The sequence below is a fragment of the Callionymus lyra genome, chromosome 1 (assembly GCF_982586985.1).
Source record: "Callionymus lyra chromosome 1, fCalLyr1.hap1.1, whole genome shotgun sequence".
Lineage (NCBI taxonomy): Eukaryota > Metazoa > Chordata > Actinopteri > Syngnathiformes > Callionymidae > Callionymus > Callionymus lyra.
In genome coordinates this window covers 40739401-40763023 of record NC_141818.1, presented here as the reverse complement: position 1 = coordinate 40763023, position 23623 = coordinate 40739401, and the positions used below count along the sequence as shown (strand labels likewise).

At 39.3% G+C, this 23623-nt stretch overlaps 1 protein-coding gene across 4 annotated transcripts in view; it reads left to right on the top strand.

Annotated features, from left to right (window-relative positions):
- Positions 1-23623, top strand: part of gab1 (GRB2-associated binding protein 1) — a 38026-nt gene that overhangs the window by 10482 nt on the left and 3921 nt on the right. For 2 of the 4 annotated variants that reach the window (XM_087807694.1, XM_087807677.1), the window contains exons 3-10: positions 15070-15198; positions 16075-16240; positions 17436-17664; positions 19392-20056; positions 20618-20712; positions 20905-21205; positions 22642-22734; positions 23077-23170. In XM_087807694.1, the coding sequence (XP_087663820.1) occupies positions 15070-15198; positions 16075-16240; positions 17436-17664; positions 19392-20056; positions 20618-20712; positions 20905-21205; positions 22642-22734; positions 23077-23170 (1772 nt within the window). The remainder of the gene's footprint in view (positions 1-15069; positions 15199-16074; positions 16241-17435; positions 17665-19391; positions 20057-20617; positions 20713-20904; positions 21206-22641; positions 22735-23076; positions 23171-23623) is intronic. The other 2 variants (XM_087807685.1, XM_087807703.1) reach the window with 2 other exon arrangements.

Here is a 23623-nt window from a genome sequence, read left to right as displayed (position 1 = left end):
TAACACGGGATGAATGGGGAACTGTTTTGGAGAGAGGGAAGGTCAAGAACGAGGAAGGTCGGCCTGTAATTTCTAATTCTAGTTTCTCGCTTCTTATCTGGAGAACAGAATTGAGGAGACGAAACAAAAAATGCACTGTGGTAATGTGAATTAACCCATGAGGAGGTTAATTGAAGCTCAGAGTTCTGGGCGCACTTGAACAAATGTAATCTGCTCGCCTTCTTCCTCCTCCTTGTCAGTTTTTAGTCGATGATATGTTTTAAAAAGCACATTACTTCCTTCTACTAGTTACAACTAGTTGTTTAAATAACTGACGGTCTGAATAGCTTATACTCACAGGACGACTTTCTTACGAAACGAGGAGAATCAATAAAAATAAATCGGTATAAATTCATTCTGTTGTAATTGAAGTAGTATAATCTGTTACTTTTTGGAGCTATAGGCAGAAATCTGTCCTTTTGAAGTTTCGAATGGTGCCATCTTTTCGTCGTCCTGGTCCAAAGATGCATTTAAAATAAAAAGAATACCTCCATACTGCTCGTATGTAACGTCCTCAATATTTGAATTACACTAGTCTATATCCTACACTTGTTTGCGGTAGAAGCAACAAGGCTAACATGCTACACACACAGGAAACACTCTTGGGATTTTCTCCCGGACAATCGGAATAAGAGCAGAGAGAAGTGTTAGAATAACAAACGGAGTCAGAATCCAGTTTTTACCAACGGCAAGGAGTGGAGAAGCGCTTCTCACGGCTGGTCCTAAACCACTGAAGAACCTCTCTCCTTGCTGGCATTTTATTACATATTTCAGATGACGACACACTTTGTGTCAATACAGTTTGTTCTTTTGTTGCTGGACGCAACCAGCAAAGACCTGAGTCAGTGAGCGCAGCGTCATAGCCAGCATGCTGAGTTCAGATCCCTTATCTTGCTGAACTGTATCTTAATGCACAAAGTGCGATTTTCCCAGGAAAATGAAACTCTAACTGGGCACATTCCTTCCAGCTCATTGTGAGCCGCAGCAAGCATGACTACATGTTTATTGTGATACAACTATAATGTCTACTATCGTATGCCTATAGATTTCAGCCTGTAACTACAAAAAATGACAAGGATTACTCTGAAAATAATCCCAACTTTTGGTTGATGGGTGAGAAGAGTGAAATTTGCATGAATTATCACTTCAAAATGGTTATTGAATTGTTTTCTGAACAATGTGAAACCAAGTCTGTATATTTAAGTAAGTAATGGTTAGTTGTAAAGTGCATTTCTAGACCAGGGTCACAAAGCGCTTGAACACTCAAAAACAATACACTGTTAAAAAAATATACTTTAAAAGGCCAAGACACACACAGGAAAATCATCAAGTTTGTTTGAAGTTGTCATTTTCTCAGCTGCTGCCTGAAGTCTTTTCTCAGGCAACATATGAGCAAGATTAATGTTGATGGCCTAGCAGCTAGCAATGTCTGCTAAAAACAAGTTTTAAAAAAAAAGAAAGACCCGGAACAATTCCTCTTTTCAACGCTTCAATGCTAGATGGATGTTATGTTGTGACCGGAGCTCCGTTGTCTTCGTCTTTATCTTCGTCCAAAAAGACAAACTTAAAAACATCGAAATGCCTCCATACTGCTCGTCTGCCCGAAAAAATTAAACAAGTCCATATATCCACTTATTTTCTACTCGACTTTATGTCTGAATGAAGTTTGAATTTAAGGTGAGATAGATAGATAGATAGATAAACTTTATTGATCCCTCTGGAGATCTCCTTTGGGAAATCTGGGGAGGAGCATTCGTGCACTATCGCCTTAAGTTACTAGTAGTGGTGGCACAATTGCTCTAATCTTGAATTGGCCTTGAAAAGAATGGGTTTTTCGTTCTCAAAATATTGGTAACATCTGAGTCAAGTGTCTAACTCGAGCACCAGGGGCTCAGCTAGAGATAATAATCCTTATCTTGCTGACTCGTGTCTCGGGACGTACTGATGTTTTCGTGTTTAACAAGTTGCTAGAAAAAAACAACAGGCTCTACGCAGGTGAGTTAAGTATGTTCAGTGCAAGTTGAAAAGCATGTAGACTCACCCATTGAAGTCTACGCAGATGAAGGGGGGGGGGGGGATGAATTTTAAAACGCCGACACTGGCTTTGCCTTATTGTTTGCATTTTTACGAACGCAATGGGATTCCACGCATACTTGTCGTGAATCATCGTGCTCCATGGTATGCGCTCACACTGCGCACATTCCCTTCTCATTGAAAGTGATTTGGTATCACCTGAATGTGAGAAACATGTGCGGGAGGTGTGGACCAGTTTCAGAGGACTGGCTCAAAACCGGAGGCGGGTCCTCTTCTAAGCTGAGAAACAAGTCTTTGCTTGTAGACCGAGCAGTGCACAAAATACAGTTGTAATGTGATAACAGACGTTGACACGGTTGTCTTTATTTACAACTTTAATTAACATAAGCCTCTTTCATCGTGAATCAAACTTTAACCGCAAAATATTAGTTTATTTTCTTGGCTTGGCTCTAGCTTTGTGAGTGAAGTTACTGGTGCAAAAGCTGTTATTGAATTCCTGTTACTTTTCCATGGTAACCTGTTTTTAAGAATATGGTGTGACTGACAATGAAGCGAGTCACGACGCTATCGGAATTTAAGGCAGATAGGATGACGCACAAGTGTTTCCCATACATTGACAACACCATAGCCCCGATGGTTAGGATGTATTCGCCAGAAAGCCAGTATTTATGATTTTGTTCAAAGATATGCTTTCACTGCATCAGACTACAACGGTATAGTTTTGCTTAATAAAATGACAATGGCACCTTATGATGGCTTGGGATAAAGACATTACAGAACTACAAATGGAATCAACTGTGTGTGGGTTTCCAGCAGGAATGTGAACAGAATATTATTGAATCTGTAAGTTGACAATAATCTTGTGTTTGCTCATATACTTTTGGAACAAGATGGGTTAAAATAAAAATCAATTCAAACCAAGACGAACACAAACGGCCCCGACCGCTTGCTTTAGGCCACAGTCTATGGGAAACCGTAATGCATTATATGCCGCTGACGGCTTTCTACAGAAACCCCAGATAGTAAATCCAAAAGAAGTTAATTCATTGTAAACTTGAGCGCGACCAACAATCTTGCTCTGATTAGAGTATTATATTTTACCCTTATTTACTCTGTCAAAATAATGTCATGATGGATGTTGCTGCTTGTTTTATTTTATGCTAGGTTTGTTTGGAGTTTTTTTTTTTTACAAAGTGATGAGACTCATGAAGCCTGGTCCATTTCTTTATCTACGCCACTATCATCGTGGATGGACTCTGGCAAGAGCAGAGCTAATTGGATCATGTGAGAAAATTGTTCTCATTGAATTACACTGTTGGTTCTGACAGATTGCCTTGTAATTGGTTAAGAGTTGTTTTTGCCCCGCACTCGTGCACCAAGTATCGTTTTACTTTTGTCAAACGTAGAAACCAAATGATCTAATTTGACGTGACGGTGAGAAATGACAGAAAATATAAATATGGCATTATATGTGTTACATCTTCAAATTCTTAATTATTGGTTACAAAAAAACTTGTTGTGATGTGTCAAACCAGCAGGGGGAGTTAACCCAGTGACCAAATTACATCATATTAGTAAGTAAGTAATTTTTATTTGTATAGCGCTTTTCCAGACCATGGTCACAAAGCGCTTAAACAATCAAAACAATATTCAATAAAGTATATATTTTAAAGATCAAGATAAAACTGATAACATAACAGGAGTTCCAGAAAAACAAGGAAAAGCCTGAACAAATAGAAACGTCTTAAGATGTTTCTTAAAGGAGTCGGTAGACTCCATCAAGCGCAAAGAGAGAGGAAGATTGTTCCAAAATGATTATCAAGTATTAATGGTTGTTGATCAGTGTATATCGTTTTTTTTTCTTATAAACCGACAGTGTTCCTCCCCCAAAAACAAAAAAAACTTCACGTCATAAAAAAAGACGTTCGGCAACTTTTCATGTTTTCTGCTGAGCAGGGAGTGGGCGTGTCCCTACCAAACATGTGGCCATAGCTTGTGTTGTTGTGCTTGATATTTTCGGTACCAGCACCCATCTTTCCCGGGCAGCTGTTTAGTCGGCAGGGTTTGAGAACCACGCGTCGCACGGAGGGCGCGTCAGGGAAGGCTTCGCTTGGCATTTGTTACGAAGGGGAGATGGTATGTTATTTTCAGTCCATTGTGTCTACATCCTGTGGGTCAGGGGTTATTCGAGCAGGGTGTTGCAGACTTCAGCGAGCACGGAGGAGGGAGGGAAGTCAGCTGGGTAAGGCAGGAAAGTGGCCAGACTCACTCGACAAACAAACTAGTCAGTGTCTCCTTAACCTTCCTTTCTTCCAACCCGTTTTGTCAATGCTCGGCTCAGGCTCTTCCCATCCAGGTAAGGAGCTGCAGAATCTTTTGACGTGTAACTTTTCTTATCGATTAAGTACATCATGAAGTTGGTTTACTTGAGCTTGAAGCGCTGGATATGGTTTCTGTTCTGCAGCTCTCAAACACGTGAGCTCTTGTAGTTCTTTATTGCTATTCACAGGTCATTATTTTTCTGTAATTCCTGCTATAAAAGACTTTGCTGCTGATGTTTATAAAGTCTTATTTTGAAGGCTTCAAATACATTCCTTTTCTTGTTCAACACATTTACTTTAACCATTTCTTTAATGTTGAACTAGAAGCAAAACTAGCCAAAGCCAAAAGTATCATCAATAGCTTCCTCTTACAATTGCATTCTTGAATAACTTAAGAGCTGGTTGTTAAAGTTTGTTAAAAACGTGACGGCTCCATGATGGAAGCAGCTTATCCATTACTATTTTTTGTTCATTATTCATGCACTATCTCGAAGTAAATGAAGTATGTCATTTTAAAATCCAAGCTCAGCTGCCCTACCGAACACTATTGCAGTGACAGGAGGGAAAACAGGAACATTTTCAACCCCGAGAGTGTAGGGAACAGGCGACCAGGAAGATTAAAAAAAAAGCTAACGGAGTGGAAACCACCAGAATGGGATGTTATTTCGCCTTGCGTTTGTTTTTTGGCTCCTTACTTCCTTTAAAAAAGGGCCAGGTTTAGTAAAAATTGAGTTGTAGTTTCCTACATAACTACTACTAGGCAGCACCCTGTCGATTAGTCATTGGTTTAAATCTGTGTTAATGTTTAAACCTGCACTCTTTTTTTGGGTTAATGCTTGACTTTTTGAGCCTGTGTGAAGCCTAGCTGGATTACAAAATATGGGAATGCAATGATGTGCAAATACATCCCTCTTTGCTGGTGAGAATTTTGTACCTGGGATTTTTACAAGTCAATGATGGAATGAATGATTGACCCTTATTGGTGGTTTGTATTGTCATCTGCCAGGTTTGTTGGTTTATAAACAAGCTTTCTTTTAATGAGCTTTGACCGCACTGTTTAGCTCCTGGTTTCTCCTGCTCTCCCCATCTTTCCTTCTCCAATTTCAATCCTTAAATCTACTCCACACTTCAATATTGACTCTGCAAGTTGTACTACTGTAGCTGCTGTGTCCAATAAGTCAAAAATGATTTTCATGTGGAGCAGGTAATGAGGACAGCTGACTTAGAAGACGTTAATATTTCCAGCTTTAAGGACTTTTTTTTTATTGTATATTGCTGATGTATTTATTATCCTAATGGTCAAAAGAAAAATGTTCCCAAAACTTCCCAGTGAAAATCCCGCATGTTTATTTTTATCAGTCATCTTGCTTTATGACTACGCCTGCTTGTATTCTTTCAAAACTCGCCCTCAAGATTTGTGTCAAGGGTTAGGCAGCGCCTGACTGGGTGAAAATTTCACAGCTGCACATGAAAGCGAGCGACTGTGAGCTTGTAAACTCGTGGAGAGGCGAGCGAGGCCACAGATGAAGGGAAGGAGCTGTCTTGTTTTGTTCAGTTTGTTGCTGGATCAATGCTTTCAAGAGGTGGCTTCATCGACAACAATGCACCGGCACTTTGTTCGAGTGGACTGAAATAGCTTCTTCAAGCACAATCCAGCCAAGAGGATGAATTTCAATTGCTGGTCAAAGCAAAAGTTTGTGAGAATAAAACCGTTTTGGCCAAAAACTACTGCTCTTCCTGTTGTTAGTACAGTGTCAGCAGGTCTGGCTTTGGATGTTTTAACGGCTGCTGGCAACAGTCCACACCACAGTTAACCTGCACCACTTATTCTACTCATTACTCTGTCAGCTTTGTTTTTAAAGAGCTATTCTAGATATCTTTTTTTCAGAAGTGAAACCCTGACACAATTGATGTCGTAACATTTGATTCTTATTCAATTTTTGGCTCATTCAAGCAAAATATTGTTGTGTCAAGTATATTTGTGTCGGTCCTTTGTTTTTAAAACATATTTTTATTGAGATTTTTGAGTTGTTGCAAAACATTCAGACTGAAAAAAAAATACTATAACAAACAAACCTCCCCAACACACTCAAACTAAAAAATGATTCATCATATACAATAATGAAGTAAAATGAAACACAAAGCACTGCATTTTGCATTCAGTACAATAAGTATACACATTTATACATTTTGTTGTCTCATCTATCGGAGGTACCAGATTAAGGACGAGTCTTTTCTGTGAGATATTCAAGAAAGGGTTCCCAAATTTTACCAAAATGCTTTTCCTTGTCCTTCATTAAATATATGGAAACATATGAGACAGTTGCAACCCTACTGACTCCTTTAAGAAACATCTTAAGACGTTTTTATTTGTTCAGGCTTTTCCTTGATTTTCTGGAACTCCTGTTGTGTTATCAGTTTTATCTTTCCCTTTAAAGTATATACTTTATTGAATATTGTTTTGATAGTTTAAGCGCTTTGTGACCCTGGTCTAGAAAAGCGCTATACAAATAAAAATCACTTACTTACTTACTTGCAACTAATACTGGGTCCTATTTTCCTCTTCCACGTCAGAGCGATACATATTTTGGCTTGTAAAATGCACAGGTCTATAAAAACTATTTCAGTCTTTGTGTAGTTGTTGTTTTCTGGTTCTCATTCCATGCCCTTATTTTGGTCTCTGCTTATTCTGATGAATAACTTATTAAATTATTCTGAAATATTTCCCTCTTTAAAGGTTCTTTTGAGTGTAATTTCTTCCAAAAAGGATAATTTAGGGTTTTCTTGTTCCCGCTTGGTTTCGTATCAGCCTTTTACAAGATTTACAATGTTCTTGACATATTGAGAAATTATGATTAAATAATCAAACTGTAAATAAAAGTTTTCTGATTCATTGTTATTGGCTGATAGTATGAAACTTGGGTCTTAAAAATTACGGATTGTAATGCCAGACCTAAGTCTATCTCATAGTTAATTTAAGAATATGCTCAAAGGCACATAAGAATGAAGAAATGACTTCAACTCGAAGGTTGTCATTAAAAGTTAATTAAAATTGAAGTTTCGATAACAATCCCAATGTACTTTTTTGTTGCTACAAAATATGGTTGAAAGGTCTTGTTTAAGAGTGGAGATGACAAAAGGTGTTTTCATACTTTGCTTTTTCTAGCTGTGCTATTGCTGTTTTGATTTCAATCTTATCCTGCACTTTAAAATATCTACAATAATACAAACAATTATTTTCTTTTTCAAACACCTAGCACATACAATTTTCCACTAATCGAAACAATATATTTTTCATGGTTTGAAAAGGAGCAGAGATGAAAAGTGTTTAGTTCTGCCCATTTTTGTTCTTTTGAACTGAACATTACGTATGTATGTACATGTGTTCTTTATTGACGTTATTGTACATCTGTGTCATGTGATGATTGTTTGTTGGATGATCCTCCTGATGTCGCTTCTTTGAATGGAAGAAGTTTCACATGGGAATTTAATCTGTTATGCTTATTTATTCATTATCCTAATTGTACAAATGTCAAACTGTTGCATTCATTTGTTTTGATAAAGGGCAGGCTCTCTGGTATTTCTTGTATTGAGTTTTCTGGGATGAAGTTTTGTCTGAGTAAGATATGTTAGACAGTTAAAGCTATTTATGCCCTTTCTTTGTTAAGCGAATAAGCAAAAGATGATGAATGAATAGAGGAACGTCAAGACAAGGATTTCTGTATGATCAATGGGTAACATTTCTTTACAAAAAACTTGACTTTGATACGAATAAAAACAATAATGTACAATTCGAACGTACTTTTTTGTTGCTACTAAATGTGGTTGAAAGGTCTTGTTTAAGAGTGGAGATGACAAAAGATGCTTTCATATTGTTCTTCTCCTAGCTGTGCTATGCTGTTTTTGTTTTCAATCTTATCTTGCACTTTATTATATTTACAATAATACGCAAGATTATTTGAATTTTCATAACCTAGCACGTACAATTTTCCACTAATCGAAACAATATTTCTTTCATGGTTCGAAAAGGAGCAGAGATAAAGTGTTTAGTTCTGCCCATTTTTTTTCTTTTGAGCTGAACAGTACATACTTCTTGCGTATGTTTTTTTTTATTGACGTTGTTGTTCATTTGTGTCATGTGATTATTGTGTGTTGGATGATCCTCCTCCTACTATATAGCTGCTATAAAACTATTTTCTGACTCTTGGGATCCTCCTGGCAGTGCACAATCTCAACATGTATGTTGCCAAGTTGCACAAAAATCTCCTCAACGGCATATATTTTAACGAAAATTCAAAATGGAGCCAAAAAGCAAGTCGTTGTAGATGTGACCTGTGTGGGAAGGCGGGTCTCCGACACACAGCGCAAGGATGTGCAGCCTTAACAAAGATTTATTCTTGTCTTCTGCTGGACAGAATGACCTTAAAGTTTTTTTTTTTCCTTTTATATCTCACTTGTGAATAGTTCTCTGTCCAATTTACAAGAAGGAATTGATAAGAAGCTGCAGGGAGGTTTGTTGGCATGGACACACTTCCATTCTAATGGTACGATAGATTGTTATAGTGTTGTTATATTATATTAAATATCCATATATTATATATATGGATGGGGATTTATCATTTAAGCATGTATCCCGAGTAATATGATGATTTTTATAGTTGTATTTGAATCATAGATCATAACCTTGCCAACAATTATCCTCCGAGCTAGAGACTCATCACAACCCCATCTATTATGAATTAGCTTGCTAGTATGCTAACGGCAGTGAAATAATATAGTTGTACCATTAGGCTTACTTGAACTTAAGTAGCTCTTAAAGTGATGGTTGACCTCAAATGATTTACTATCTACTCATCCTCATGGTGTCTAAGGGTCAGGAAAATCTGGGATCTTCCTCGTCTAAAACAAGTTTAAAATCAGGCTTGTTTTGGAACAAATCCTAATATCGAGGTTATATTGAGGCTACACCAGGTTTTTTTTTTTTGTTGTTATTTTAATTTGTAGTTCAGTCAAGTGGAGTGCTCAGGGACTGTAACCAAAATATCTTTTAAGGTCATTGCCCAGCCAGGGGAAATGTGACTATGGCAGAAGGCTCAGGAAGCTGTTCGCACTGTGCAATCTTTGACCTCATTTAAGTGCAGATGGGAACAAGGATCGGACCTTCTCACGCGAGCGCTGGAATGCACACATGAAGAGATGACAGATCAATAATGAAATGGTAATGCAAATGTGATGCAAAAGAAAATTAACCGGTCGTTTTAACCGTCATAATCTAAATGTGCATGTTCAGCGGTTTCAGGAGAAGTCCGATTAGCTTTAAGAGGAAGTCGGGGAGGGTGAGGTCACAAACGGCAAACCCCCCCCCCCCCTGCAAACGCGGCTGAGCATGATAAAGTCAGAAGGCGTAAACAACATTAGTCATGTTTACGAAGCCTCAATGAGGACCGAACAAGGTATGTCATTGTTTACTACTGAGCAGAAGTTTTCAAATTGGATTTGGATATTGATGTCTATGATGTTTTCCTTTAAATCTCAGCAGAAACGTATTCAACTATATATAGATATATATATCTCTATATATATATATATAGAGATATAGATATATCTCTATATATCTCTATATATATCTATATCTCTATGTATTATTACAACTTTCCTGCATATAACTTAATATCGTAACCTTAATAGATGGATACTTTTTTTTATTCATCTCCTTAGAAATTCACGCTTAATAAAAAAAATGTTATGACCATCCCAATATGGAACGGTGTCATCAAAACAAAAATATACGTCCTCTGTTCCCTCTTGTTTACACATTCATACAGAAACGTTAAGCTCTGTCGATGCCTTGTTACTCCATTATTGGTTTAGTTTTTCTATATTTTGAAGATATTAGGAATCACTCTCCTGTAGAGCCAGGTAGTGCCTTAAAGACAACCCAACTACTATTCAACTGTGACTCAGGTAACTTTAATTTCCACCACCTTGTTTACACTCGGAGCTAACGAGGAGAAAACGGACCCGGTCGAAGGGACTCTGTCCACAAACAAATATACATGCAGTCCATGGGGCCCGGATGAAACATTACGACGACCTCACACTTCAAAGATCTAGCGTTACCTGATACCAAGTCCACACTTGTGCATCACACTCCTGGTGTCAGTCTTTCATCATCGCGCGTTGGATCAATGTGTTCCTGGGTTGACGTGCCCCAGCATGCATTGCAGGTACGATAGGTTGTACTAATACACTGGCCTTCTTTTTGTGAGATTCTCCGTAGATGTCTTATTTGGAAAATATTCGATGTTTACATTTCGAGTTGTACTTGCGTTCTAGGTCACTTCCCAGAAGAATTTTTACCTTCCGTTAAGTGGCCATTATCAGCTTTCCAGTGTATATTACACAAAGAAGGAGCGGCTGGAGGGACAGTTATGGTGACCATCTGTTGTATCAACTTGTATGTTATTCTAACATTAACATGCATCTCTGTTGCTAGTTTAAAAAATGCATACTATGCACTTGTACAACAATATAGCCCACCAAATGTTTAATCAAGTTCCCTATCGTTTGATTTGCTTTTATTTTTAATAATCTTTCATCCTAAGATGGCTGAACTTTACCACTGATCGTAATGAGTCTATATTTTGTTGACAATTTAAATTTAATATTAATCTATAAAGGGTTAGTTCACCCAAAATTCCAACTTCACTCATTGCCTCATGGCGACTAAGAATTGGGATTATTTCCACAATTATTTTTGGAGTCATAGGCAGAAATGTATGTCCATATAAATTGCGCAAAAGAAGGACTTAAAACAGGAGTGTTATCTAGCTGTATAGCATGTTAGCCTTTCAGCAGCATCATGTAAGCAGTATGGAGGTATTTGGATGTTTTCAAGTTTGTATTTCTACAATAAAAAAAGTGAGCTACGGTCACGATCGTCTGTCTAAAACTCCAAAAACAAACAAATTACTCTTAAAATAATCCCAACCCTTAGTCAACATGAGGGCGAGTAAAAATGATCGACATTTTGAGCGACTATCCCTATCCAGTCTGGACCTCCAGGATGTAAAAATAGCTGTTAAGCAAAATTCCCAGTCATTCCTTGCAAACAAAGAAGGACTCATGGAAGTAGTGGATCCCAACATAGAGACGCTTTTGTCGTTTCCCTCCCTCTTATTCTACAAACCTCGTCATCAAGAAAGCGACTGCCAAATACTCTGACGCCAAATCTTGTTAAAAATGCCTTTTGTTCTGTGCACCCTGAGCCTCCAAATGCAGATGCTTTGGGAAGCACTGGAGGGTGAAATATTGCGGGTTTGTTTACTGCTTGTTTACCAGACTAAGAAATCCCTGCGTCAGCATCTTAACTCTATTTTCTTCAGAGCTTTAAGTCATTTGGAGCACGCAAAGCATGTCAATAGAAATGAATGATGTTGATTGAAATTCGAATGTGAAGTTCAACTCTGAGACCATTAAGTTTGCTTTTTCCTCTTATTTCGGTAAAAAAAAGGAGATTGACAGGAAAACTTAGTATCCGTTAAATTAAGACGAATATGCCATTAGTTGTGTCGTATTCATGTCGTACTTGATGGAAGGCTTGTGAGCCTGGAACTTTGGAACCTTGGTCTTTTCACATTCTATTCACATTAAATGTGACGCGCTCTATTTAATTTCCTGCCTAGCCGAAATGTGTTATATGAAGTAAATATGGGACTTTGATCTCATATCTCCTGGCCTTTGTCTGTTCCTTGGAGTCCTTTTTTTCCCCCCGACGTTGTTTGTTTAAAGCACATGATGCGTTTTTATCTCATTTTTAATAACACATCCCTAACTTGTGGTCAACGTCTGCTCACCTTGCGCGACTACGGCACCTCGTCCACAGTCCGACTTCCCCAACGCTCTGTTTGTCTGTGGCGAAGCACAAGCGGACGAGCTGTCCTTGTCCAGATGAGTCAGCAAGATGGTGTGTGGGTCACATATCCACGACACACTCACTGGAGGCAGATGGTCTGGAACTGCCATAAGTTCTGTTTGTGATCGTACCAATGCTTCTCAATCTAAAGTCCACTATGTCTTTAATGTATACTTTTATATTTAATATTAGAGACCATTTTTTGGAGGAAAGAGGAACTCTATACTAATTATGAGGAGAGGTCCCTTTTCCGGTTGAATTTAGGGTTTATATCAAAGTATATAAGACTTGAAGTCTATATTCTACTCTGAAGATTTTCCTTTTTCTATTGAATAGTTAAATAGAGGTTTATTTACATCGGTTCATCAAATTTAATCATCGCATGTCATCATATCTCCACAGGGAAACACACTTCATATGTTACTCTATACAAGTATTTATTGCATTTGTTAAGTGGATAAATGGAAAAAACTGTTATTAAATTTTTCCCCCCTTAAAAAAATCAGTTTATTTAGTATTTGTGTTGAGTATAGTATAATATAAAGTATTTGGGCCTTGTTGATGAAGTATAAACTCTGTTTGGACAAGATCTCACCTTTTGTTTGTTATTTTTGGCTCCTACAGTTTTTTCTCACCAAAATGTTTTGTTTTCGTTGGGTGAATTTTGGATTTGGGTCTGTCAACACTCGTTTCCTCACAATCCTCTTCATCTACCTAAAGTTCTCATGAACCCCATTGGCTTTGTCCGCTTTAACTTTTGCTACTGATGAGACCTGGAACAACGAAAACTCTCTCTTACTCTGCTTCTTGACTTTTCAACAAAAGTCTAAAGAATAAAAGCAGCTTTCACTACCAACCACCAACCTTCCCGTCCTGAGGTGACTCCCCTGATCCACCTGTTCCGTCCTACATGCACTCTCCTCTTCACCTGCCCTTATTTCCTCTCCGCCTACAGTATCTTAAAACTTAAATTCTTTATGAATTATTCTCAGATTCGCCATGTTTCGTTTCTGATCGAACTCATAATTGTAGTGTCTCTTTGTTTTGCCATATTGTGGGTGGGACTAAGTTCCAGTTCGCTATCATCTTACGATTTTGGCTCATTTAATAATTGAATATAAACTGGTATGACTCAGTTTACGATCCTGACAGTCAATTTTTGACTCATACGAGCCATCAATGCCTTCTCTGTCTGAGCCCCATAACCAGTGTGAGTTGGGAGTAAAGGGGGGTCTCTTCCTGTGTCTTACCCTATCAGCACACACCGTGACAATGTGACAACAGCGAAGGGGGTTGGGGGGGTTCTGAAAGTTTCTGCTGTGGACAGCTGCCATGCACGAGACCATTTGCCATCTCAGTGCAGCATTACGAAGATGATTCCGACCGTTCCGAAGTGTTAAGAAGAACCTGTCGAATGAAGCGAACCGCTCGGGATCGCAGCTCTGTTGTTCAAGTTACTTTGTGGAAAGGGGGATTAGAGCCCACACAGATCAGAGCTGGAGTGTAGATGATCTTCAGATATTCATCAAAGCAGGTATGTCGGGGAAGGTGTGGGTTGTGGTGAGTCATGTGCGGACTTTTTTTTGTTTGTTAAAAGCAATATCCGGAGTGTTTTTATTTGTTTGTCAGCCCTGCAGTTACACACTTTTTATTCATGCAATAATGAATAAACTCACTTTGATGGTCTGATGTATCGTTTGCTCTTCTTGTATCTTCAGAAAAGACAAAACTGGTGTAAATGTTGTGCACCTGTGCGATTGACTATGGCCCAACTTTGTTTACCAACCTGTGAACGACAAACACTATTACCAACTATGATATCATGTTGAATGTGTAGTTGACATCTAGTAGGAGGTGGAATGTCTAGTACAACTTGTAAATGTATTTGTATTGTATTTGATTCCCCCCCTCTCACTGGTGGGTAAGTTCAACACCACTGTTGTGAACACTTGCACCACGGGCAGGCTGGACTCTGTGTAACCGAAGCTCCGAGTCCTTCTGTTCCCCCGTGGGGTAACTTGACCCAGCAGTGCTTTGTCATGTGGCAGAAAGATGTTCATTTCACACACCCACCGCCTTTGTCTGACCAACACAACACTGACACGTCTATAGTGTTTTTTGCACACTTACTTAATCGGTTGTATTAATCCGTGGCTCTTAAATGGTCCTGACCTCCTGTGAACATTTCAACTGCTTTGGATTTCTTTTTTTATGATCGTAAAACAAAGGCCTTAGGAAAAATAAGTTAGTGGGATGTGTTAGTTGGCCTTAGTGGAGAGTCTAAAGAGGATAGTTGGATTTTTCTCATGTTTTGGAACCCATGAACCCTGACTGTTTAGTTGTGTTTGTTTTCTTTGCTTGTCTATACTGCTTTAACCTACTTTTAGTTTTGATCACATGCCAACCAGGTTTTGTTTGAGTGAACGTTGATATGGAATTTTCAATCTAAACTGGGTTGTTTTAAAGGCAACTACAAGTTAAAAGATGGACCTTTACTTTCCTGCTGTTCCATTCCTGTTTTCGCACATGCATTTTTTATTTTTTTAAATATAGATTTTGTTCCTTTTTTTTTTTCTTGCATGATAAGTGACTTTTTTTCATCAAGAACACTACATCTGTATGCGAGTTTGGAGACGCATGGATGTGTTGGCCGATCCACAAAAATAAAACAATCCGTCAGTCTGTGGTCGGTCAGGAATGGAGCATTCACTGTGAGAACACACATCTGACCTTTGGTCTGAATTCTGTGTCACCCTGCAGGCATGGAAGAAGCGGTGGTTTGTTCTTCGCAGTGGCCGTCTTACAGGCGACCCAGACGTGCTGGAGTATTACAAGAATGACCACAGCAAGAAGCCCATCCGCGTGATTGACCTCAACTTATGTGAGCAGGTAGGCGTCACCGTCGCTTCAGACCCAGTCTGTCACACAAACCACAATGAAAGAGAAACCATGTTTATTTTGAAATTGGCAGATTCATTTTGAAGGGGAGTTTGTCTCGTGTTTAATATAGATTCGACCTAATAAACCAGCATAAATAATGAAATGTAAAGTTAAAACCAACTATTACAAATAAAGAAATTTTTTTTGCTTAATCATGACTTACTATAGGGAGCAATAAAAAAAAAGAAATGACCGGATTATAAATAAGAACAAGAGAAAAAAGCATGTTTGATTAAACACAATATCACTTTTACCTTATTAGAGTGACTTGTATATTAATCATACTGAAATTAATTATTGTATTTATTATACCATTTTTCTTTTTTTTTTCTGAAGAATTTATGAATCTGTATATATATATATATATATATATATATATATATATTTTTTTTTTTAAGTTTCATTATAGGTAATAATGTAAGGACTTTTACATATTGTCACCTTTTAAAACTTGTAGTAAACGTCAAAATGTTTACTAAAGGCCTTGACTGTGGTTTGTAAAAATGATGTTTCCAACATCGAGATCTTAAAACATCACAAGGCTTTCATTTTTGACAATTTTCTGCATTTATAATTGTACCACACGAGATAAAGTTTTGTTATATCAGTTTCTCGTTTTATCTTCCTGGTAACTTTAATGCGTATCTCACCCACTCCTGCAAAGCAGTCTGGATGTCACATGGACAATCACTCCAGAAGAGTTGTTCAATATAAAATATGAAAAAATAAATCCAGATATAAAAAAATCACTTTTTAAAACATTGCTGACACGTTGTTTGGTTTTATAGCCGTGACAAGATTCACACGTTTCCATTCGTCGTTCAGGTGGATGCCTCTCTTCTATTCAACAAGAAGGACCTGGAGCACAGCTTCATCTTTGACATCAAGACCATCGACCGTGTCTTTTACCTGGTGGCCGATACTGAAGAGGAGATGAATAAGTGGGTTCGCTGCATCTGCGATATCTGTGGTTTCAACCCCACCGATGAAGGTATACGTTCGCTTCTCTGTTCCAATTCCAAACAGTATATAGCGCTATGGTTTTTATAATGACGCCACTGGACGACAGCCCACAAAACTTGATCGTGTTAGACATGTTTTTTTGTTTCTATCAAGTCAGCCATTACAACAAGAAAGACAAAATGCACATATACTGTACCACCACATCTTTAATTTGACATTGTTGTAATCCTACTGTGAGTAAGCTAAAGTTAGCTTCTGTGCTTTAGTTTGTATTTCATGCAAAACCCATCAGTTTTTTAAACAAACAACAAGGAGTCATATTTTATTCACAGACAATGATCAAATGTGTTAAAATCACTTTTTTTGTTCCCTTATATTCCCTTTTGTGGCTGTACTCTAGTTGTTTAGTCTTTTGGGAGATTAACAATTGTGTTATCTCTGGGTCAAGGTGACCCGGTGGCCCATAAACAAATGGGTTCGTGGTATCCCTTGTGTCGTCTTTGGGTCAAAGTGAACGACCTCCACCACTGCATATGTATTTATGGAAGGTCGTTCATCTTGAGACAACACAAGCGATACCTATAACCTTTTGATTTTGGGACCACCGGGTCAACTTGACCCAGAAGCAACACGAGGGTTTAAGAATCTGTATTGTCACCGTGTTCGCTTCTTTGCAAGACTATTTTTTTTTCTATTTGCGTTCTTAATGAATCCCCTGAAAGATTATTCATTTCATAAACTGTTTTATTAGTTAAAACCTTTTTGTTACCTTGTTCCCGCACACAAACACCTCGCCTTTGGCATAATGTCTTCAAGGTCTGATGCCTCCCTCCTCCTGAAAATTCAAGTATCGTCTGCTTTTCAATTGATTGTTAATTTGCAAAGAAAACATGGCAACGCAAGTCAACACTTTACCGCCGCAGCTCTTCACACGGCTCCATACCTCCGTGAGGTCAATGTCATGTTCCACATCTCTTCACTCCTTTCAGCTTCCTACAAAAAGCTTTGGAGCTTGTATATCGAGTATTTTCCTTCAACTCATCAACTCCTCCACTCTCTGCTGTGCTTAATGCAGCTCTCTTGTCGGTTTTTGTGTGTTTAAACCTGCCTTTAAAAGGCTACTTTTAATTATTTTTTTTAAGTAAGAAACATCACTACAGATTAACCGATTTTAATCAAAGCTTAAAAATGCAAATGGTTGTCAATAACGGTTCTACTTTCAGAAGCAGCGAAAGCCGCCCATCAGTCGGCCATCGGAAGCCTGGTGGTTGACACGACCCCACACCCTGCCCTTGGAAACGTGGCGGGTCCAGCAGCGGGAGTGTTGTCCGGCTTGCCCCCTCCGTACCAGCCGGTCAGTGTGCGTCATCTAGACTCTCAGTCCAGTACAGAAGAGCCCCAGGATTACTTGTTGCTGGTCAACTGCGAGAGCAAAAAGCCCGAGCCAAACAGGTCAGTTTACATTTCCGTTTGTATATAAATGCTGATTTTTTTTTTGTGCTTCTGCTCTCATCGACTCCCTATTTTTTTCATGGTCTAAATGACATTTTTATATATTTTTAACCTAGAATTCGGCTTTTTTAAAACGATGAGATACTGTAGTTGGACGTGGTCTTGTTCCGTGTTCAACTTCTTTTGTTTGCGGGATGTTCAGCTCACTGCCGCCTCACTCCTCACTGGAAGCCGAGCAGGAGTATTTGCTTCTGGAAGAGTGTGAGAGCAAGACTGTTTCCCCACAAGTGTGTCAGTGAGTGGCCATCTATCGCCCTGGATCTGCCTGCTAGTGTGGAGTGTTGAACGAACCTAAAAGCATCCCTCGTACGGATTAATGGCCTTTACAGTAAACGGGCGAACCATTATTTAACTACTTAAATGTGAAATATCCTTGACTTTGTTGACATGCTTGTCAACGATCAATAGACAGATTTGAGTTCTGTATTTTCTCTCCGAGATCATAAATAACATTGATTTTTGTTTTAAGTGACTTTATTTTTTAATCTTGTTTTATTCATTTGGTTGCAACGGTATCCTTAACTCTATACCATAAGGAATATTGGGAATATTGTTTACAGCTCCCTCTAGTGTCAGAAAAGTGTAAGAAGTTATGTTGTTCTTAAGTTGGTTACTTCAAAAAGGTAAAATGAAAATTAATGCAAACTCGGTCCTGCTTCCATAAAGCAGTAAACATACGAAAATATATAAAAGAAGAGCCATGTTGAAAAGCAGATTTGCAGATTTTCTTCTTCTTTTTTTTTTTAATAGAAAAGTGATTTTATTGTAGTTGGAAGGCTCTTTTGAGCAGTGTTGTTTCACATTTTTAATTTTGGTTTAGGGACAGTTTCTAACCACACTAATGTTGAATAAGTTCCAGACATTAAAATGTGACGTATCAAAGAAAAATGGTCAACATCATCAACTCTAAGTGCTTTTGAAAACTGTTTGTAAAATCAAATTAAAAACAAACAATTGCCCATTTTCCTTATATTCTGATTTTTAGCTGTTTACAGGCGGCAATTGTGTTAAAGGGATCTTCTACCCAAAATTCAAGTTGATTAGTTGTCTTCGTTTTCCAAAAAGATGCCCTTAAAACCTCCAAATACCTCCATGCTTCTCGTCCGTATCGACCCAACTAGTAGTGAAGCCTTGTCATGAGAACATGTGAAAAAAGTAAACAAAACAAGTGTTTGTATTTTGAATTTGTGTTCAATATTCAAGCTGAATCTCACAGATTCTCCTACACATTTCCTCATTGAAACACTTGAAACCGATTTTAAAATATAGATTTGCTACAGAAGATTTCTGCACAATTTCTCTTGTCGAGACTTCTACACTAGATGGATGTTACAGACGAGCAGTATGGAGGTATTTGGATGTTTCTAAGTGTTTCTTTTTGGACAAAGACGACTACCGCTAAAATGAACAAACAATTTAGTGTATAACTCTAAAAAGTAACAGATTTCTCTGGAAATAATCGCAACCCTTAGTCGACATGAGGGTGAGTAGAAAATGAGTGTAAGTTTGAATTGTGGTTGAACTTTCACTTTAAATTGAACTTCAACAGGATAAGAGCTGCATGTTAAAGTCTCTTGTTGGTTAAACATTTATTCCGTCGACTTGTTAAGGCCGTTAAGATATGCTTTCTGATCTTTTTTTTTTTTTTTTTTCTCTCTCTCTGACAGAGGTCGCGAGTGTTTCAAATCGACCTCCTCTGAGACCGACCTGAACGACAACGTCCCCGCTCACCGCACGCCCACCTCGGCCACGTCGTCGGCCAAGCACACGTCGCACAACGGCTTCTTCCCGCAGCACCAGGGCCCGGCCTCGGCGTCCTCCATCTACGACTCGCCGCCGCCGCGCGGCCCGTCCATGTTTACCGACAACGGCCTCTACCACCTCCCTCGCAGCTACTCTCAGGACACCGTGCTGGTGCCCAAGTCGGCGTCGTCGCCGTCCGCCCACCTGGACGGCGGAGACTCCTCCGACCTGTACGTCTTCAACACGCCGTCGCGGAAGGCGTCCGTGGAGACGCAGATGCGGAACATGTCCATCAGTTACGACATCCCGCCGACGCCAGGAGGGAACTCCACCTACCAGGTCCCACGCACTTTTTCCTTGTCCACGGGGTGTACGGAAGACGGGGGAGATGTAGTCCCTCCTCCGAGACCCCCCAAGCCTTCGCTCAGTTCCACCTCAGGACCACCTCCTGTGGAGAGGTCGCCCACGGACAATTACTGTGTACCTCGTTCGGTTTCGGAGACGGACGGGAACTACTGTGTGCCGACCGGAAATAAAGCCTTACGCAGCAACACCATCGGCGCTGTGGACTGTTTACGGACCTGCAGAGGTTTGCCCCGGACTTTTTCTTTTCTTATTAATGCAAATAATTGAGTGTCAAGGTTTAAACGATCATTTAAAAGTATAAACATTTTTAGTACAGTTAAAAAAAAGAGATCAAAAGAGATCATTTCATTTAAGAATTCTGACACTCTTGTATTTACTGCTACCTCTTGTGGTTGCAGATGGTACTACACAACGTTATTGGGTAGAATTCATTCTCACATTAATTTCATGAACTTTATATAAAATGAGACGCAGTGGACATACTGGTTTTAGGAAAATATTAGTGGTGATATCAAATAAAAAGAGAAGAGAAAGACAATAATTGAAATGTGGACATAAGTAAGTAAGTAAGTAAGTATTAAGTGTTTTTCCCGGACCAGGGTCACAAAGCGCTTCAACATCAAAACAATACGCAGTTAAAATACATACTTTAAAAGGTCAAGACAACACAGAGACAAACACAACAGCCCCAAGAATTGAAATCCTGCCCAAATAAATGGGTCTTAAGATGCTTCTTGATGAACACTTGAACTTTGTTTAACAATTTGTTGTCCAACTCTTGCAGAATTTGGCTCTCAAGACTGTTACGACGTCCCAAGATCCTTCCCTTCCGACAAAAGCTGCTCGTTCGACTTCAATGAAGGTTTCAACAGCTACCTTGTAAGTTTTCATTGCGTTTCTGATAATGACACATTTTTTTGAAATCCTGTGACGCAACCATTCATTCCAGACTTTTGGATTCATGGCCTAACAAATGCGTGTAGAATAGTATATTTTACTTTTTGGTTTAACCCGCCCTCGAAGTTTTACTTCCTCTCTTGGAATTTCAAATCGTTTTTTCCAACTCCCCAGAAAAACAAGGGCATGATGCCGCTCGGCAGCCAGTCGACCGAAGAGATCGACCAGAATTACGTACCGATGAGCGCAAACTCGCCGTCGCACCATCACTCGGGGAGCCTGTCGGAGCCCATACACGAAACCAACTACGTGCCCATGACCCCGAGCACCATGGAGTTCTCCTCCCTGGGGAAGCAAGTCCCTCCGCCAGCGCACATGGGCTTCCGTGCCAGTCCCAAGACCCCGCCCCGCAGGCCCATGGTCATCGACTGCCAGCCTCCGCCCGTGGACCGGAATCTCAAACCGGATCGAAAAGGTTAGTAAAGTCGGTCCGTGTGACTCATTTATTAACTCGTTTGTTTACTAATTCACGGCTCTGTGGCTACTAACATCTTAGATTAATCATTATTAATCCCCTTTATCTCAACCGCACGACGTTTTCAAGAAGGAATAACGAACCATGATTATTTTTAATTTAGATACATATATTTTAATATAAAAAAGATAGTGTGTTGATCATTTAGACCATATGTGTCAAACTCAAGGCCCGCGGGCCAAATGTGGCCCGCCATGTGATTTTATGTGGCCCGCCTGCCTTACCTTATACATCTTATTTAGTACCACATGCAAGGCTGTGTGCAGCCATTTTTATTTAATTGTAAAATGCTACATCACACATGTTTTTAGCAGCTCACAATTGTTGGTTTTACAGTAGTTATGCCTCTCAAGTAATAAATTCAAAGTCATTTAACATTAAGGAGTAGTTACATTTATTTTACATTAGCTTACATTTAGTTACATTTATAAGTTACATCTGGCCCTTTGAGGGGAGCCATTATGATGATGTGCCCCCTGGTGAAAACCAGTTTGACACCCCTGATTTAGACTTTCTTTTTAATGTTTACTTCAATGTGTGACACAGACTTCGCACGTCTTTTCCAAAAAAGATCCTTCCCTCCGAGCCGTTCGCTCCAAATATGTTCGCATGGTTCAGGAATGCGGCACCAGCCCCACGTGTGGCCAAACATACTTGCGTTCGCGCATGTCTGCGTCGCCACATTCCTCAGCGGCGGACACAGTTGTTTTGTTTTTTTTTGCCTCGTCAAAAGCACTTTTGTCCGGTGGCGCTCAAGAGGCCCTGCAGACCGACCATTTTTTCGGAGGGTTCGCTGTCCCCCCCCCCCTCCTGTGCCATTGGGTGACCGAGCTCAAGTGGGCACCTCCATCGCCTTTGTTTCCTGCATCTGAAAGAGCCCTTTGATTCGAGACCTAATGGGCGAGTTACGATGTCGGGGGCGGATCGACGTGAAAACAAAATCATGCGACCGCTCCAGCCCGAGATGAAGCGATTGCAGGAGCGTTGTGTCGCTGTTTTTTGTTTTTTTTTCCCCTCCTTCGGTGAATACGTTTGTCTTGTTGTTGCGAGACTTAAAAACATGTCAGGATAGAACCACGAGAAGATGATTCCGATTCAAAATAAAGCTTGAGTTGTCAGACGGTGACACCTTCTTATGACTGATCGACGCTGTCACTTATTTGTGTGTCGATATTTAGGGTGTCGTTTTTGTGACGTGCATGTTTGACATCGCCATGGCGATCGTTCCGCTCTTGTCTTGCATGCTGGATGAGTTCTGTTAATACATGGTGTCTTTTCGCTTTGCATGGCAGGTTAAAAAAAATTGGGCCTTAAACACATTGTAGTACCTGTTTGTTTTTTTTTTATAATGAGTTAAGTCTTCTTTCGCCAATCAGGTCAAAGTCCTAAAAATTTAAGAGCAAAAGGTGTCGGTTTAGAGCGAACCGATTCCCAAACCGTAGGTGAATTCCAGAGAGGACGGCGTAAGGGTACGTATCTGACACTTGACTAAAGCTTCTTATTTTTCACTGATCTGATTTTGTGTTTTTTTTTTAATTATTAAAAAACAACAACATGTTTTCTCTTTATACCTTCAAGTAGATATTTCTGTAAAACTTTTCAGTCCCATTTTTTTTTCTCTCTAACTGCTTAAGTTTCTGGTGCAACCATAGTTTTTTTTAAGCGACAAAAAATAATGGATTTAAAAGAAAGATAAAGTCAAAATATCCGTTTATTTTAGGGGTTGTATAGTATCTACACATCTTCCGTGTTGTTCAATGTCAATAAACATTACGATCTAACCAGTTTCGCACGCGTTTGCTTCCCTTCAGGAAAACCTGCTCCGTTGGAGATCAAACCCGTGCCGGAGTGGGAGGAGCCTTGCACGCCCGTCCGCTCGCCCGTCACTCGCTCGTTCGCCCGAGAGTAAGTCGACAAATGTCCTGCCGTTGTTTTGCAAAAGTCGCTCTAACATTTCAGGGCGTGTTCACATTGTTGAGAGCAGCTGTTTGAGGACTGCTGTCATCGAGACTTTGCGGTCTTTGTTTCTAATATGACGCTCGTGTGGCTTCCAATCACGGCGGAGATAGAAAGATGTGACGTCATCAAAAATATGTTTATTATTATTTATTAATAATCTCTTGGACGATTGTTTGTTTGAAACATATCTGCAAATATTTCAAATGTGAAATTGCTTCTAGGAAAGTGTTTCTCAAAGTATTTAAGAAAGAAATTAAACTAAACTGACGTCACACTCAAGGAACTCACTGTCAGCCTTTATTCAACCAGTATTAAACACAAACTTTCTATTTATTGTATTAGTCAGATTCCAATGATAAAGTCAACATTAACACTAATGTTTGTTATTGTTGACTTTCA